This window comes from Polypterus senegalus, chromosome 12 (assembly GCF_016835505.1).
Source record: "Polypterus senegalus isolate Bchr_013 chromosome 12, ASM1683550v1, whole genome shotgun sequence".
NCBI lineage: Eukaryota > Metazoa > Chordata > Cladistia > Polypteriformes > Polypteridae > Polypterus > Polypterus senegalus.
The window spans coordinates 138,550,445-138,568,546 of NC_053165.1; the positions used below are offsets into that span (position 1 = coordinate 138,550,445).

General features: G+C 39.4%; 1 protein-coding gene across 1 annotated transcript in view; it reads left to right on the forward strand.

Annotated features, from left to right (window-relative positions):
• Positions 1-2,305: 2,305 nt before the first annotated feature.
• LOC120541702 (nuclear receptor ROR-alpha A) overlaps positions 2,306-18,102 on the forward strand; it is a 558,859-nt gene continuing 543,062 nt past the window's right edge. Inside the window, exon 1 of the mRNA XM_039773584.1 lies at positions 2,306-2,708. Coding sequence (XP_039629518.1) covers positions 2,690-2,708 — 19 coding nt within the window. The 5' untranslated portion in view covers positions 2,306-2,689. The remainder of the gene's footprint in view (positions 2,709-18,102) is intronic.

An 18,102-nucleotide genomic window follows, 5' to 3' on the forward strand; every position in this document is an offset into this window, starting at 1 on the left:
TTTAGTCATCTCAACATCTAGAGTAAATGCTAAGGCAGCCAAACTACAACATATGGAAAGGGTGTGTAAGGAAACACGAGTAATAATGCCAAGAGTAGTAAAACACAAAAATAAAACTGAAAACTGTTAACCCTCATGCATATCTAGGCCTTCCTCCACACTGGTATCTAGACCCATCTACATAGTGGGGTGTCCACTTTAAAACAAACACCACAGGTCGCAGTCTTTATCACGTCTTCTGTCTTTCACTCCAACTTCTGGTCTTTGTTTCTCTTGCCACTTGCACCCTTGCTCAGCTCACTTCCCACCAACAAGTTCTCTGGTGTTGTAATCAGCCACAATGTGGCTTTGATTCTGGTGCAGCACATATAATTACTCTTGAAGCTTTGGGACTGACCACCCAGAATGTTCTCTTTTGCCATGATATTTGTCTTTAGCATTGAACCCACACTCTCATGCAAGGTGCCCCCATGGTCTATCCCATCACAATACTTAACAAAAACCTCACCCTGCTCTTACAGTAAGTATGGGACACAACTTCATCCAATTTTAATCAGGCCTTATGCCTACTGGTGCTGGAATTCAGTGCCGGCCAAAGCTCATTTGGAGCAGTAGGCATAGGATGGCATTCCCCCCAACTGTGTCCATAGTGGGTAGTCAGTATTAGACTGCAAGAACTTGGTGGAGGTGGGGGGGGGGGCTTTAGTTACATAGGCAGTACCCCTTTGTGTAAATACTATACTTATCTTAAACAGTGTGCAAAAGTATTACTAGACTTTGACGATGGGGGGGAGGAATGGTTAGGCGGAGCGGTTGGGTATGGTGAGGTAACCCCTCAGTTTCAAGTGTGCATGCTTACATAATTGACACCCCTCTGTGTACATAAGTCATACTTTACCTTAGTGTCTGGAGCATGCACCCCTTAACCTTCATAAACGTCTCCACTAATGGATTGACTGGCTCAAGCTGTGGGAACTCCATGCTGCCCATGTCACTCACACCTAAATCCACCACTGCCAAACCAATCTGATGTTATGTAACTTCTGCAGTCGCTGATCTCGTCACCTGATCATATCACTTTGACCAATTGAGTGCCGACTTTCCAGCACAGCCATGCTTCCCCCTTTTTGTGACAGTGCTGCCTGACAGAGCTGGTGGTGCATAAAGAGTTAACAGGTTGACAATTACGACAAGTTCATTTGCCATATTGGCCCTTTTTTTCTATTCAGTTTTAATACATAAAGCAAAAGACAACACACAGAGGAGCTGCTCTTTTGGCGTTCCTTATTCCACGTCACAACGTTCCATGCGTTATACTTCTAGATGAGCATTCATTGGTTGTCAGCCCTCATGTACACAGAGCCCACCAATGCGAGTAAAGACAAAATCAGACCGAGCAGATCATGGACTAATTCGAGCAAGTCGGTTGACCTGTCATACTACATGACTGCACTTCACGGAAGTGTGCCAACCACTGCCTTTAACTTGTTAGGAAGATATAAATGAAGGCTACAAAGGAATATCACTGGAATTGTCACTTAATATAACATGGCCTTAAGCTGTCATAAGTTAGCCAGAAATTAGCCTGGTTGAGTGGGTCAAACGCAAGGATACTCAGACTTGTCCCAAAGCCACTCCAGTGTTGTCTTGACTGTATGCTTTGGGCCATTGTCACAAATCTTTTACTTCATATTGTCGAAATTTTATCAGCATATCAATCTTTTGATGGCTACTTCCAACAGGATAACATGCCATGTCAAAAAGCTCAGAATGTCTCCAACTGGCTTCTTGAACGTGACTATGAGTTCACTGTACTCAAATGGCCCCCACCGTCACCAGATCTCAATCCATTTCAGCACCTTTGGTATGTGGTGGAACAGGAGATATGCATCATGGATGTGCAGCCAAGAAATCCGCAACTGCGTGATGCTATCATGTCAATATGGACCAAAATCCCTGAGGAATGTTTCCAGCACCCTGTTGAATATGTGCCATGAAGAATTATGGCAGTTCTAAAGGCAAAAGGGAGTCCATCCCGGTACTAGCAAGGTGTACCTAATAAAACCGTTTAATGATATGTTTTCACTTTATTATTAAGGGTTATTGAGTCTAGGCTGATAGACTAAAGAAGCAACTTTGTCCATTTCAACTGAAATAAATAAATTGTGCAGAACGTGAAGGGGACCAAATATTCAATCCACTGTAGAAAGCCTGATGCTTCTAGGAGAGGCTCAGGCTCCCTCAAGCAGTGAAAGAGGGAGCTCACTACATATCTCATTCACCATTTTTGCCTTCACTTAATACACCACAGTGTTGCAATGGTGTTTATGTCTTTGGGCAGAGTTTGATATCAATATTCTGCTCTGGCAGTCAAGCATTTAATACTTGCTGAGCCTCCCCGCTGTAGACGATTGTCGAGTGCCCATTTGTATCCCATCTTCACCAAAGCTGTGCTGCACGGGAGGTTTCGGCGCACAGCGGAGGAGGGATGTGTGGTTTTTTTTTTTTTCTTTCAGTTTGCAAGTTAAGTGTCTCCTGATTCAAAGAATTCAATGAAACTTGCTGCTAATCAGTGAAACCACACTAACGTTTGCAGCACCCCAGCGACAAGGCATCACAGTGACAGGCTGCTCAGTACAAAGCGATCATGAAACCTTTCACTGACGTGCTGCTCAAGTAACAGTCGAAAATGTCCCACTGTGGTTTGGGTAAGTCCACCTCATTTACATTTCTAGACGCTCAGAGCTCGGTCTCTGTGGGAGCAGGGCAAGGTGGCCTGTGGGCAGACAAGTTTACAGTAATTCTGCACCTATGGACCTGCCATCAAAGCTACCATGCACAAAAGTCTCTGTTTAATATAAAATACGAGACGAGAGTTTAAACATGAGTCACTTAAAAAAAAAAAAAAAAAGCATTTTAAATGTGAATAAAGGAAAAACATAGTCTTCTTTGATGTTGGAGGCTTTTCAATTATGAAGCTCTACAGTCAGTTTAGGTATGTGCTTTGTAGTTTTGTACTCATGATGCAGTAGTGCAAAATTCACTTTGCTCCATTGTCTTCTGAAGATATTCAGTTATCAAATATAAATAATTTGTCAATTTTTGGCATATGAGGTGTCCCTTTTATCTAAGAGGCCACCATAGACTAGAGAGAGGAGAACATAGTGTAAACATCAGGGTTCTGCAGCCATGTGCATGTGATGGACTAAGATAGTTTCTGGATTCGAGGAAGTATGCAAACGGAGTCTTGGTTTAGCTTTATGGATACCTGAGTGAGGAAGCAGCCTAAGGTCTGCATTTGAAACTACAGGTGACTACTTCTGGTTATTCATGAAGGTTTGGAAGCTGGTTTGATAGTATGTCCTCTGCCTAGGTTTCTTTATTATGGGTGAATGAAGTCTGTGATGAATATGCATCTCATTTGGGATTGTGCTGCAGGGTTCCGGTTCCACCATCCTGTGGTTCTGAAATGGAATGAAGAAATGGAAGATGTTTGCGATCAGCTAATGAACATCACAGAATTGGTCCAGTATGAGGGTGTATGTTTAGTGATCAGTAGGCACTTCATCCAGGACTGGTTGCAGTCTCATGCTCCAGGGTTCAGGTTCCACCATCCTGTGCTTCTGAAATAGAATGAGAAAGGTCATAAAATCAGTAACTGGAAGATGTTTTAATGATCACAGAATTGGTCCAGTATGAGGGTGTGTGTTTAGTGATGAGTTGGCATTCCATCCAGGGTTGGGTCCTACCTTAGGCCCAGGATTCCAAGACCCTGAGGCTCTAAATTGAAATTAGGAGAGCCATAAAAATGTATGGCTGGAAGACATCTTTTTTTTTTTAATTATGACTGAGTGGGCTTTCTTATAACTATTTATGCCATCCAATGCCAATTCCTGCTGTCCTGTTTCATTCATGGTATGTTCCCTAGCTTCTGCTTATTTCCCTTTTCTGTGTCTTCTTTATTTTAAATTATTATTTTCATATATTTATTGTGATTGGGTACTTTTCCTTAACATTGCATTGTTTATTTACTATTTAGTTTTCTAAATGTTTCTTGTATCTTCTGTGGGGAACCCAAAGAGACGGGGCAACCAAGATGTCATCCCTGAAGGACCGCCTTTAGCCTGTATATTTTGGGGCTGGAGTGTGGATCCATCAGGGGTTCATTGACATTCATAGAGTGCATTTGTTGTAAGTACTGAATGTTCTGGTTCTTGGGTATAATTGCTCCTGTTCCTGGTTTTTGATAAGCGAACTGTGAGTTGGAACTTGTTCGCTTTAGATTATCTTTTTAGGAAAATTAATTTTGCCATTTTTTTGTTTTTTTTTATTTCCAAGTAAATCATTGCATTTATAATGATAACTCTGTGGCCTTATCCTTCATAGCCAAAGTTTTTGATGGGTCCTCACCCTTGAAAGGCATTATGTGCTTCTGTGTTATTATGATTGGTGTTTTTCTTTAATTCTTTGCAACTTTTCTAGAGTGTTTTGGGTTTTCATATGGCAATTATTTAACCTAGGGAATCCAATTCAGAGGTTTGCTTTTCATTAGCCATTATTCTAAGAGATTTGTACATTTAAGTTTATTCTGCAACATCATTTTTGTTTTGTAGTGGTTGCATAAAATGATCAGGAAATGTAATCAAATGAGCACCTTAAGTATTTCATTTGATGCTAAACGCACAGGCTCAATGCAATGCAATATGTATATATATGATATATATACTAATAAAAGGCAAAGCCCTCACTGACTGACTCACTGACTCATCACTAATTCTCCAACTTCCCGTGTAGGTAGAAGCAGGCTCATTCCTTACAGCTTACTTACAAAAGTTGGGCAGGTTTCATTTTTCGAAATTCTACGCGTAATGGTCATAACTGGAAGCTATTTTTCTCCATATAATGTAATGGAGTTCAGCTCGATGACCATGGGGGGTGGAGTTTTGTGTGACATCATCACGCCTCCCATGTAATCACGTGAACTGACTGTCAACGCATTACGTAGAAAACCAGGAAGAGCTCCAAAAAGCGCTGAAGAAAACATGCATTATACAATTGAGAAGGCAGCGAAACAATAAGAAGCGAGCGAGTGAAACATACTGTACAAGCATATTCATGCCTGCAGCTACTTCAGAAACAAAGCACGGTGTAAAGCTAAAGTTTACATTAAGTTCATAGACAGGCTGCCGCTGGCGTTTGTCAAGCCCATGGCTAATGTGGGATACAAGTTTAATGAGAGGACGCAGGATATAAACGACAGTTTTGATCACTTTGTAACTAAGTTCAAATTGCTGGTCAAAGGCTATGCTTATGTAAATTCCGAGAGACTGTGTTTGTGGGGGATTGACAGTTAAGGCGGGTGGGGGAGTCACGTCATCATCTCCCCTCCCATTCACTTTATTTCGCTCTGAGCTGAGCTCTGTGGCTAACGCCGTCTTCCGAAGCAACTTTGTCACACTGCCACCAAATACTCACAGAAAAATCCACAAGTTAATACACACGCTGTCTCTAGAATTTCTCCACACTGAATCCTCCAGGCACTACTTACAAAAGGTCACATTGACAATCGTGTTACGTTATTTTTAAAATGTTTCCTTTTCTTCCCGATCGCATTTTACACTCGCACCCCCTTGGTTTGAGAAGAAGTATGAAAAAATATGAGGTTAACACAGAAAAACAGATCACCAATTCAAGCTTTATGAATAATCGATTCGCCATCAATAATTGTTTTGGTAAAGCCATACTCAGTGTAATCCTCCTTCCATTTTATAATTTTTCCGCCACTAGCCATGATTAAATGAACGGTAAAAAAGTAAGAGCAAAGCGAGGGTGACTTATTTAGGCAGGCATATATATGACAGCAACACTCATGACAATGTCAATCATGTTACGTTATTATTAAAATGTTTCCTTTTCTTTTTCATTACTTCTTTAACACACTACTTCTCCGCTGCGAGGGGGTATTTTGCTATATATATAGCTGAGACTTTTGATCACGTGAACGAGTCAAAAAATGGGGTCTCCTGCCCAGTGAAAGGCGAGCAGCCCACGCGCGTGCATAGCTGTGCCTGCCTTTGAGACACTGACTGCGCTTCTGCCTTAAGTCAAAGTGAGCACTTTTAATTTTTTTCATCCTCCCCCTGAGCTATAGCTCAGACAAGTGCAAACACGGGACCCCTTTTCTACACTGCGGCAAACTAATATTAAGGCAATTCGCCCTTTCTTTTGCACGTATACGATTATGAAGACACGCACAGGAGTGGACTGGCAGTGCCATCACAGCCGATTAATGGCAGGGACGTCTCACCAGTCTACACAAGACCCACCGTGACTGTCCCCAAAAGGCGCCCATATCGTCAGCGAACACATCTCTCTATACTATATAAAAGAAAAAGGCAAGTTTCCTTTCTTTACACCTTTTTCCTTTTATCCCAAACCAAAGCCTTTCTCTCTTAACACTGCAGAGGACACAAAACTAATTTTCTTTAAATACCGGTAAGGCACATTACCAGAGGCAGAAATTTGGACGTTCACATAGAAAATGTAATTTCTATACCACAGCCGTCGTGTAGCGCCTTTCAAAAGGGATCAACTACTGAGAGATTTTAGTTGCTGTTAGTACTACTTACCTGTTCTGTTACACAGTCTTTAAAATGTAGTTTACCCGCAACCACTCCAGTAGTGCTCAATGTACCTGTACTTCTTAAAACGTTAATGTTTTACTGTTTAATAACTTATAGACAACATTTTATTATTTTTCCCTTGCACTCAGTTACCAAAGATATACACACACATATAGACACATACATATATATACACATATATATACCTGTGTGTATGTTTGTATGTATGTGTATTATACACACATACATACATACATACATACATACACACACACACACACACACATATATATATATAATTTGTGTGTATGTATGTATGTGTGTGTATATATATGATGTAGATAGGTATGTATATATATATATATGTGTATATGTAGATATGTATATATTGTGAACTTGAACCCGGACACAGGCAGACGGACATCGTTGTTTTCACCACACACTCGTTTATTTACACTATATACAGCAGTCCCGTGCTCAACTCCCCAGTGCCTCTTGCACCGATTCTCCAAATCCAGGCCTTACAATGCCTCTGTCTCTCCTCAGGCCTTACAATGCCTCTCTCTCTCTCTCTTCTGGCCGCCTCCAGTCCTCCCACTAGCTCCGTCCTCTTCCACCCGACTTCCGCTCCAGACTGAAGGGAGGTGGCCCCTTATATAGTGCTCCCGGATGAGCACCAGGTGTTTCCGGCATTCCCTCCTTGGCCACGCCCCAGCGTGGCGGAAGTGCCGGCTGTCCTCCCGGCAGCTCTCCGGGCGCAACAATAAGTCTTCCCCCCAGCATTTCCTGGTTCTCCAGGGTTCCTCAGGCTCCAGGGCGCCGCCTGGCGGTGGCCACGGGCCCCTACAGGGTTGGGCTTCCAAGACCTCTACCCGTGGCCCCCAATACAACCAGGGCAATCGCCCCCTTGCGGTCTGGAGGAGGCACAAGCCCTCCTCTGGTCTTCCTGGGCGTCCCGGCCAGGCTCCATCCCCGTCCAGGGACCACACGGGATAAACCGGCATCGGGGCGCCGCCTGGCGGTGACCTCGGGTCCCTGCAGGGTTGGGCTTCTAAGCCCTGTACCTGAGGCCCCCAAGATAACCAGGACGGACGCCCCCTCGCGTATATATATATATATATATATATATGTAGACTCAAACCCATTATGACAGCAGCAATACAAGCTGTGGGAAAACAGTAAAAAAGAGGCGTGTCAGACGTTGTGGTACATTTTCTGATGCAGCTAGACGAAAACAACTTTGTGACGCTGCCGCCAAATACACAAAACAATTACTTTGACAATTGTTACGTTATTTTTAAAATGTTTTCTTTTTCATAACTTCTTTAAACACACATCGCTCAAGCGCTGGTATTTTGCTATATATATATATATATATATATATATATGACAGAAACACTCATAACAGAGACAAAACACATACATTGACAATCATGTTACTTTTTTTTTTTAAATGTTTCCTTTTTTTTCATAACTTCTTTAACACACTACTTCTCCGCTGCGAAGCTCGGGTATTTTGCTAGTATATAATATTCTGATAAAGATTATTTTAAAATGTAAAAATCTATTTTGATTCTCTACAGACACACAAACAAACACAGAATCCATGTTAAAATTAATGTTTCTCAATGATTTGAACATTGTACTGTCAGAATCTGAACTTTACGTAATAGCAAATGTTTGTCTTGCTACCTTAATTCAATTTACTTGGAAGTAAAATGCATGTGGTTGGGACTTTGTAAGCATAATACAATTTTTGGTACTGTGTGCTGTTGTCCATCATTTGTCTTGTAACATAAACTCTCTGTTCTACATTAAAATATGGAATTTTTTTTTTCTCTGTAATTGCTATAACTTAGGGTAAGTAACATATACAAAAATATACAGTTGTTGCCCACTGTTACTTTAAAATTGTTTATCTAAAATAGGTGGCACAGTTGAAAGCTGGTTAAGGCTAGACTTCACACAGTCTTCCTCACACAGAGAACTATACTGTAGATATGTGGAATAAGTTATGAAATATTACAGTAGACTTATAGGTTGGGACCTTCAAATCTCAACTTGATAATACTATACTATAGTTAGTTCAATAGGAATTGACAGGACATGTTGGGCAAAATGGCTTTTTCTCCTCACAGTCCTTGTGGTGTTCACATGTTTAACCAATTTTGCAAAGTAGATTGAACCAGTAGTCCTCCACTGCAATGTAGGACCCTCATCAGCAACAACCGGAACATCTACATGCAGTTAATGGTACTAAAGAGTCAGTTATAAGGGGCAAATAAACTTCCACATGGTAACCTTCCTTAAATAAATTATGAGTAGCAAATGTATGACTCTTCTTTCAAAGTGCCTTTTACAGTGCTGACCCTAGCCAAACTAGGGGAAAACCCACGCTGCCCCTCCCAGAGTCCACTACTTTAGTATTTTTATAACAGTTTTAATCTGAACAATAAATATATAAATCTGTCTCTCTCTCTCTCTCTATATATATATATATATATATATATATATATATATGTATATGTGGTAGCGCTGCTGCCTCGCAGTTATGAGACCCTGCGTGGAATTTACATGTTCTCCCCATGTCTGCGTGGGTTTTCTCCGGGTGCTCCAGTTTCCTCCCACAGTCCAAAGACATGCAGGTTAGGTGAATTGGCGATCCTAAATTGTCCCCAGTGTGTGCTTGGTGTGTGGATGTGTGTGCACCCTGTGGTGGGCTGGCACCCTGCCCGGGGTTTGTTTTCTGCCTTGAGCCCTGTGCTTGTTGGGATTGGCTCCAGCAGACCCCCGTGACCCAGTAGTTAGGATATAGCGGGTTGGATAATGGATATATATATATACGGTGTATATATATATATATATATATATATATATATATATATATACACAGTAATCCCTCACCATATCGCGCTTCGACTTTCGCGATTTCACTCCATTGCGGATTTTAAAAGTAAGCATATCTAAATATATATCACGGATTTTTCGCTAGTTCGCGGATTTCTGCGGACAATGGGTCTTTTAATTTATGGTACATGCTTCCTCAGTTTGTTTGCCCAGTTGATTTCATACAAGGGATGCTATTGGCGGATGGCTTAGAAACTACCCAATCAGAGCATGTATTACATATTAACTAAAATTCCTCAGTGATATAAGATATGCATCCCTCGCTGTGCTTAATTGTTTGCTTTTCTCTGTCTCTCTCACCCTCTCTGACATTCTCTGCGCCTGACGGAGGAGATGTGAGCAGAGGGGCTGTTTGCACAGAGGCTGTTTGCTTAGAAGATACTGACGCTTCTCTAAAAAATCCTGCTTTATTGCGGTGCTTCAGAATGCTTAAAAGCACACGTATTGATTTTTTGATTGTTTGCTTTTCTTTGCGAGCACTCTCTCTCTCACTCTGAAATTCTCTGCTCCTGATGCGGGCACTCCTTTGAAGAGAAGATATATTTGCATTCTTTTAATTGTGAGAAAGAAGATCTCTGTCTTGTCATGGAGCACAGTTTAAACTTTTGACTAATGTGTTATTTCATGTCTAGAGGGCTCTAATAATGTTAACAGTGTGGGAGAGTTTATAAGGGCTTAAAATATATGAAAATAACCATACAAACATATGGTTTCTACTTTGCGGATTTTCATCTATCGCGGGGGGTTCTGGAACGCAACCCCCGCGATCGAGGAGGGATTACTGTATATAATCCAATGTCTGTCTGTCTATATTTCTGTCTGCTTTTCACGAGAGAACTACGTAACGGATATTTAGAAATTACTTGAACATTCCAGTTGATTTTACGACTTCTCTCATCGCACTAAGTATCATAGTTGACTTACTGGAGCGATTTATTTACGCTAATCCGAGGCTGTGGGCCGAGGGGAAAAGGAAGCGTGACGTCAGGAGTAGGGAGCCGGGCAGGGCTCTCCACACGCACGTGCCAGCCTCCATTCAAGTCGGTCTACCTCTGGCCACGTTTTGGACCGTACTTTGCCTCCACTTAGCTAGCGACACCTGATTGTTAAAGTTTGTTCTGTTTCAGTACTATGCTGGTGGAGCCACAGGGCACAGCTAGTAAATAATAAAGGAAAAAATCCAAGAAGCATACATCATTACTTTAACAGTCACTTTTAAAGTTAAATACATTTTTTTTTTCATTTAAATCAAAATTTAAAAGTGAATGTTTAAGAGTTGTTGTTGCATATCACATCAGCACATGTCTACATTTTCTGAAGTCAAAGCCATCTATGAGGTCATTGCATGACAGCCTTTGTGTGAGGTCTGAGTTGATGCTAATGATTGCCAAGCTATGTTTATGTTGTTGTGCCATGGATGACCTCAAGTATTTTGTGATGAGCTGAAGTTTTGAAAAACTGCAAACTGGATGGGTTACAACAATCTGGAGCCAGAGATTTGGACGTCAAGGATATTTAAATGCAGTGATATACCAATTAATTTGTTTCCTTTATAAATGAAGGCCTAAATAGTAGTTGTTGTAATAATAATAACAGATATGATGATGGAGGTCCCGGGTTTCTTTGTTTCTTCATATAACCAACAGTATCACTTGTGACATGATACAACAAAGCAATAATTTTAATACTCCTACTACTACTATTAATAATAAAGATAATAATCTAAAATGCAGCAGCTACTACTACCATGTCTAATAATAATAAAAAAAATGAAAACAACTACTACTGAACATGCTTTATAAACTTTCTTAATGCAGTAATCCAGGGTCAAAATTAAGTTGAATTTTTAATTATTTTTAAAAAAATACACATTTGAATGTATCACTTACTCTCATGAATTTGTCTAAACTTCAATTTATTCTCTCAATGACAGCAGACTGCAGTAAGGCATTAACTAACCCACTGATGTTAGCTACCAATAAACATAACCAACCAGTTGAAGTTCATCTGAGCTGATTGCTTTTTCGGCTGTCAAATTTCTTTGCCTGGCATTTTCCTGCAGTTCCCCCAGTATGTAACTGGTAAGTAAGAGCGCCTGTGTGTGCTGCTGAAATTTACAAACATGTCCTTGATGCAACAACACTCAGCATCTAATATGTGGACTAACGTTAGAAGCCTTTAACAACATGTAGAGGTCCTCAGGACTGAATGGCATAATAATCCACAACCACATGTCCACTAGGAATTGTAACATCAAGTAATATCTGTTAAACATTCGATATCAGAACTGTTACACCTAATGTTACTCCATTCTTACTCCGACAATTCACTAGAATTAGTGTGGAGGCAATTGATGTCACGTTAGTGGGCTTACTATAAGCTGGGCAGATTTAAATTTCTCAGCATAACTACAAGTTCAGCATGAGCTGCTTCTTCATGCCTTTGTATTTTTCTTTTCTGTGCTCCTGACTGGTTTTGCACTTGAAGCCATCTTTCTGCTCATCAATATAAAAGCATCACAACAGGTGACTGTCAACAATGTTGATTTGACGATTCATGAAACAGCAGTAACCCCAAGTGGGCCACCAGAGCTCCGCTCCATTGAGGATGATGTGATGTTCAAGTTCAAGTGATGTTATGCGATATGCCCGGTTACATTATGGTCAAGATTAGAGTTGTGGGAGGGAGGACTGACTCAAGTCAAGTAAACAAAGCGACAAAAACATGCAATCTAATTGGCTGTCCTGTAGAGCACTTGATTCAGAGAAGTGTACGAAACCCCAATAGGCTCTAAATCGGTCCTCTGAACACGGACCCCACATGCAGTGTGTGATCTTTGTATAGGAAGTCACTGCTCTGGCCTTTTATGCCATTTTAGATTTAATCGATACTTTGATAATATTCACTAAGAAATGTAAGAGAAAATTCAACTAATCAAACTGGACAGTAAATAATTTCTCATATACAAAGCGGTCTCGTGTCATGAGAAGGTTTAGTGAGGAAATGTATTACATCAGTAGACTGCCGCCATACTTTGCTGTTTTCTCTCATTACAGTATTTTAACATATAGCTGCCAAAAGCCATCTTGCAGATTTTACAATTCAAATAAAATTAGTTCTGTTGGACTGTACTTACAGTTAGAAATAGAAAGTGCAACAGCTCCTGTGATGACTTTATTGATTTTTATCTAATTGACAATACGGTATCATAAGACGGAGTCTTACAATATGGCTTTTCATCTCAACAGGGGTAAGGAGTACTTAAGTCACTGATTTGTGTCTCCTATTAAAGAACATGAATATATGTGTTTTAATACAGTATTCTTATTATCATGTCATTCGAGAGTGGTGACCTATTGCATACTGGTGGGCAAATTAGAATTCCACTCTACTCTTTACATGGGGCAATGCTAATCCTGCTGCGGTTGTTTCCAGCCATACTCTCAATGCTTCTGTGAAAGGCTGAACTGGATTAGACAAGTCTAATATGGGCGGTGTTTTGTCACATTGCTATGCATTGGTGTCTGTGCAAAAGACCACTCAGATTTTCCAGCTCTAATGAGGGGACCATTCTATAATAACTACCTATGTCAATTTATATGTGTTTCATCGCCATAGCTAGAAAACTGCGAAAACTTCAAAAATGAAATTTTCAGTTCGTATTAACCCCAGAGGTGTGAACTCGGGTGTTACTTTGCAGACAGGTATTTTTCTGTTTCCAAGTTACATTCACAAAATATCACTAATTAATAGAAATATATTTTGTTTACCAGAAGTTTATCCTATGAGAATTATACCAAAAGTAATGAGCAGGTACATTTTAGACTTCAATAAACATATGGTGTCAAATCTACGTCCATTCGTTTACTCCTTTAGAGAAACCTCCATCCCAATTCATGCACTTTTGATGCTTGGTATAAAACTCATTTGACTAGATGACTGATCTAAACTGAATTTTATGACCCAACAGAGAGGGAAAAAAAGGACAAACCAAAAGGAAAGTCAAAGATCAGGCATTAAGTATGTTTACCAGAAGACCAAATTCAAGATATTTACCTAAAACAAAGTCAAATATAAATAAAGTTATTTTCCTTGTAACTTTTCCGTAAGCAGTTCTTCAATTTTGTCATGATCTGGACTTTGCATTACTATCTTTCCAATCTTTTCCTTGACCTCTAAAATTAATGGACATAACATTTGGGCATTTTACATGCCAGAGAGCTAAATGGTTACATTTCTTTGATTTAGAATGTTTTTGGAGGCAATATTTTTTTATATACTGTACGTCTTCCCGCAGTTGTTTTAGTGTTTTTATTATGAGCACCACCATTATTTGAAATCCGTAACATTCAGGCTGCATCTGACAGAACATGCAGCACAACGTGGGGTCCAGGCTTTGGTCTTGTCTCATCTGCACTACTACGTATCTGCTGGTAGGAGTGCCAACATGTGTCACCAAATTCAAAATGCTCATCTGGTGTTTAGCCAGCCGAGGAGGGCACACATCACTCCTCTTTTCAGAGTCCTACATTGATGCTTATCTACATAGTTGTAAAATAGTCATCAATTTTGTTTTATTTTTGTGTGTATATCTATCTATCTCTCTCTCTCTCTCTCTCTCTCTCTCTCCGACATCCACCAATATATATATATATATATATATATATATATATATATACACATGACTGTATGTACGCCCACACACACACATCACACAGGACGGACGCCTCGGTCTCTAGGGCCACAATATATATACACATACTGTATGTATACACACACACACACACACATTCTAGGGGGCTCTGCCCCCTGCTTGCTTTGCTTGCCAACCTCTGAGCAGGCACTACGTGCTAGCCACTTTGCAGTTCTGCCACTCGCGTATGGGAAAGCGGATGTACAATTTAAACATATTGTTACTTTCATGGGAATTGTTACATATGTATAATAGAAGAAACTACTTTACATTACAACGAGTAACTATAGTAAAAAATAGTAAAACATAATAAATTGAAAGAAAATTATGTTTCATGTTGCGTTCGAGGTATTCTTGGCGTTATACATTTTTGTTCTGTTTAGCTTTGAAATTACCTCGCAGATACTTTTAAAACTTACAAATTTTACTGTAAAACTTCAGCAAAAACAATTTTTTGAATTAACTTTTCATCAATATTGCATTGAATTTTGATTCCGTGTTTGGAATTTACATCGTGACAATGCAACGTATAACTGCCCATGAGTGAATATCATTTCTTTCTCTCTAATAAATAAATCGACTTTTTTAAATGTTTGTCCCTGTGGTTTGTTAATTGTCATAGCAAAACCTATTCTAATGGGAAACTGTAAACATTTTAATATGAATGGCATATCAAGATCTCCTTTGGTGTCTAATGTTATCCGCGGGAGGCATACTACATTGCCTTCATTGTTGCCTGTTAAAATTTTACATGTCAGAATTATTTGACACCATAGTCTATTCATATGCATTTAACCAATTTGCCGTGTAACCGATCGACAATTTCCCCATTAATTCATTTGACTTCATCGTTTCTCAGTGCTAGGATTGCCCATGCACTCATTTCTTCTGTTGATAACTCTTTGGGATGAAATTCTTCAATAAGATTTTGAGATAATAAGTTTTCTTTTATTGGGAATTTAAAGTGAGGAAAACATAAAAATGTATAAGAGCTGAGAGCGCAGGAACTGTGTCTGACAAAAGCATTCACACAAATAAGAGGTTAGAGGACCGTGGGTGTGGTAAAGTGGTTGGGAGGAGGACTTGAAAAGATCTTTTGGCAATAGTCTCGCCTCAAGATTTTCTTTTATAATAGAGACATATATACAGAATATGTATGGAGACCCTTGTAAGGTTCTGTGCTCCTTCTTAACCACTCAGGTCTGCTGATGAACAGTGTCTGGTTATGCCACCTCTGCATGAAATCAAATTTCCGTCCAGAGACTTCATGCTTAGCTTGTGGCTGGTGGAACAACCACCCACATTTGAAATTTTGACTCTCTCAATTTGTTTTTGAAGACTCTCTCATTTGGTAAACTTCACTATTGATGATTAATGTTGTCCTTTAACATCTGTGTTCAAACATTCACCCAGACTGATGTTAAATTGATTATGCTGACCTCTTTTGAAAGTTGCATGGGAGAAAAGTGTCTGCTAAGCAAATAAATGTAAATGGTTCCTGGTATTTAATGTGACCATGTAGGAAGCTGGACATCCAAATTTTTGAGTATTTGTTATGCAATTTCTCTACTGGTTAGTGATTTCATTTGGGAAAAGATGTGTAAAGTGGCCATGGTTTTTGCGTTTTTTTTATTTTGACATTTCTCTGTTTTAAACTCCTCAATTGTTGTTCCGTTTTTTTGGTTAATTCCATTTCCCACTCCATTAGATATTTTTTCTTTATTTGTGAACTTACAAACTCATTATAGATTGTAAATCCTAACATTTTTTAACATCTTCATCCCAAAGTTCAGTTGATCTACTCTATGCACTGTGATCTTTAAAGAGGAATTTTGAGGACATTACAGATCATAAACCAACATCATTAGGATAGGAACAGAAGTGTTTGTTACAAAAATATGGTGGTGTCCATGCAGCCCATTGACAAAATGGCTGCACTAAGAGAATCATAAGAAAAAAATGACAAAAATAATGCTAAAAGTCAGTACTTATAAATAATGCTAATAAGTCCATAAATTGCATAAAATATTTCAGAATGAGACAAAACACATTCTTGGCACCCCTGTTGCAGAGGTTTGCCTTGACTGCCTCATTTCCTTTGATATTCACACATTTGTTCTCTCTGATGAACTCTTCAAGCTTTTTCCATATTTCTCACAGCAAAGTCGGTCAGTAAGCACTACAACATTGTTTGACACTCTCTGTTCTGATTCTCAGGCTCACAAAACTAAACACTGAGGCTCTGCCTCTAAATCTCCACTAAAGCCTATAACCAAAATTAGCCTTGCCCTAAACTTGAAAAGCAGGCTTTCAGCCTGAACAGACCCATTAAAAAAAAGTGGTAAAGGATTTTATTCCACAAAGTTCAGAAAGGGATAGAGAAAAAACAATGAATCTCCAGCCTTAAATACCCAGGCATACTTCTTTGAAAAACTCATTTTTAAAATGAGTATAGGGCAAAAAGACAGAGAAATGCCTAAAGTGGTGAGACTCAAAAAAACAAACAAAACCAGTCCATAATCCATTTGTCATTATCCAAAAACAGAAATAAAAAGTGTGTAAAAACTCAAAAATCTGAAATCCAACCAAAGAGAACATCAATGTCAAATCTTATCCTCTCAACTCAATATAAAGGCTGAGGGCAGAGCAACTGGATCAGGGACACCACCCCCTTAGGCTCAACATAAAAGAGACCTAATAACATATAAATACATTAATAACATAATATAGAAGAAAATAAATAAAGTAATATTCAATAAACAGGATTCTTACTGTAAGGAGAGACAACAAAACATAATATTAACACAATAACATAAAAAAAACCCAAAAAGGTTAAACAAAAGGAAAATCCACTTGGACCAAAGATGAGACCTTCTCTGAATCCCTAAATTCAAAGTTCTTTTCCCGTTTTCTGACACCACTAGTGCCCATGCAGGTATCGTCATGTGAACTTTGAAGTATGTGTGGATGTCATCTGTGGGGTTTCATAAATCTCAGAAAGTTGAACCACAACATGATAAACAAATGACATGTCTTGGCATTCATATTCTTGCATACTGTGAATACATGACCGAGACAGGCAATGTCATTTTTTCAGTCAAGTATGAGCCGTGTTGGGGTAATGTGTTAAAAGTAACGTGTGTTATATTTTTAGATTAATTTTTAAATTAACAAGTAACTAACATAACTTATTTTATTGAAGCTACCTGTGTTAGTTTAAAAAAATTAAAATGTGTTACTACATAAACTTATTCCCATTATTTTAAAACACACAAAAAAATCATTGTTAAGCAGAGGTTTTGTGTTTTTTCACAAAGATGTTACCTGCTGGAGTTGGCAGCATTGTCCACACTTGTTCATCAGCCATCGGGTGACATTTAGTCAGGAAGGGGTTGAGCACATGCACAACATGCAATCAAGTGAAAAGAACTGAAGAATATTTTGAAGTATACAGGAAGTTCTCTCAAGGTTGCTGGATATCATGAATGGCCTGTACACTGGTACTTTGAGTGCTGTTTTTCCCAGTTGATTCTGGGGTTCTTCAGGTGTGTGTTCTTGCTCCTACTCAGTTCAATGCTTGTATGGACTTTGGTTTTGGGCAAGGTCATGAGGTCCAGTGGCTGTGGGGCATCTGTTGGTGAAGAAAGATTCACAGATCTTGACTTTCCTGATGATGCTGTGATCTTTGCGGAGTCAATGGAGGCTCTGATTTGGGTGCTTGAGGGACTAAGTGAGAAGTCTGAGTGTCTGGGCTTGCGAGTGTCCTGATAAAAAACAGATCCAGGCCTTTAATGACCTCTTAGGCACAGCCATCAGTAGTGTGTCTGTCTGCGGAAAGAGTGTCAACCTCTTCGAGAGGCTTACTTACCTTGGCAGTGG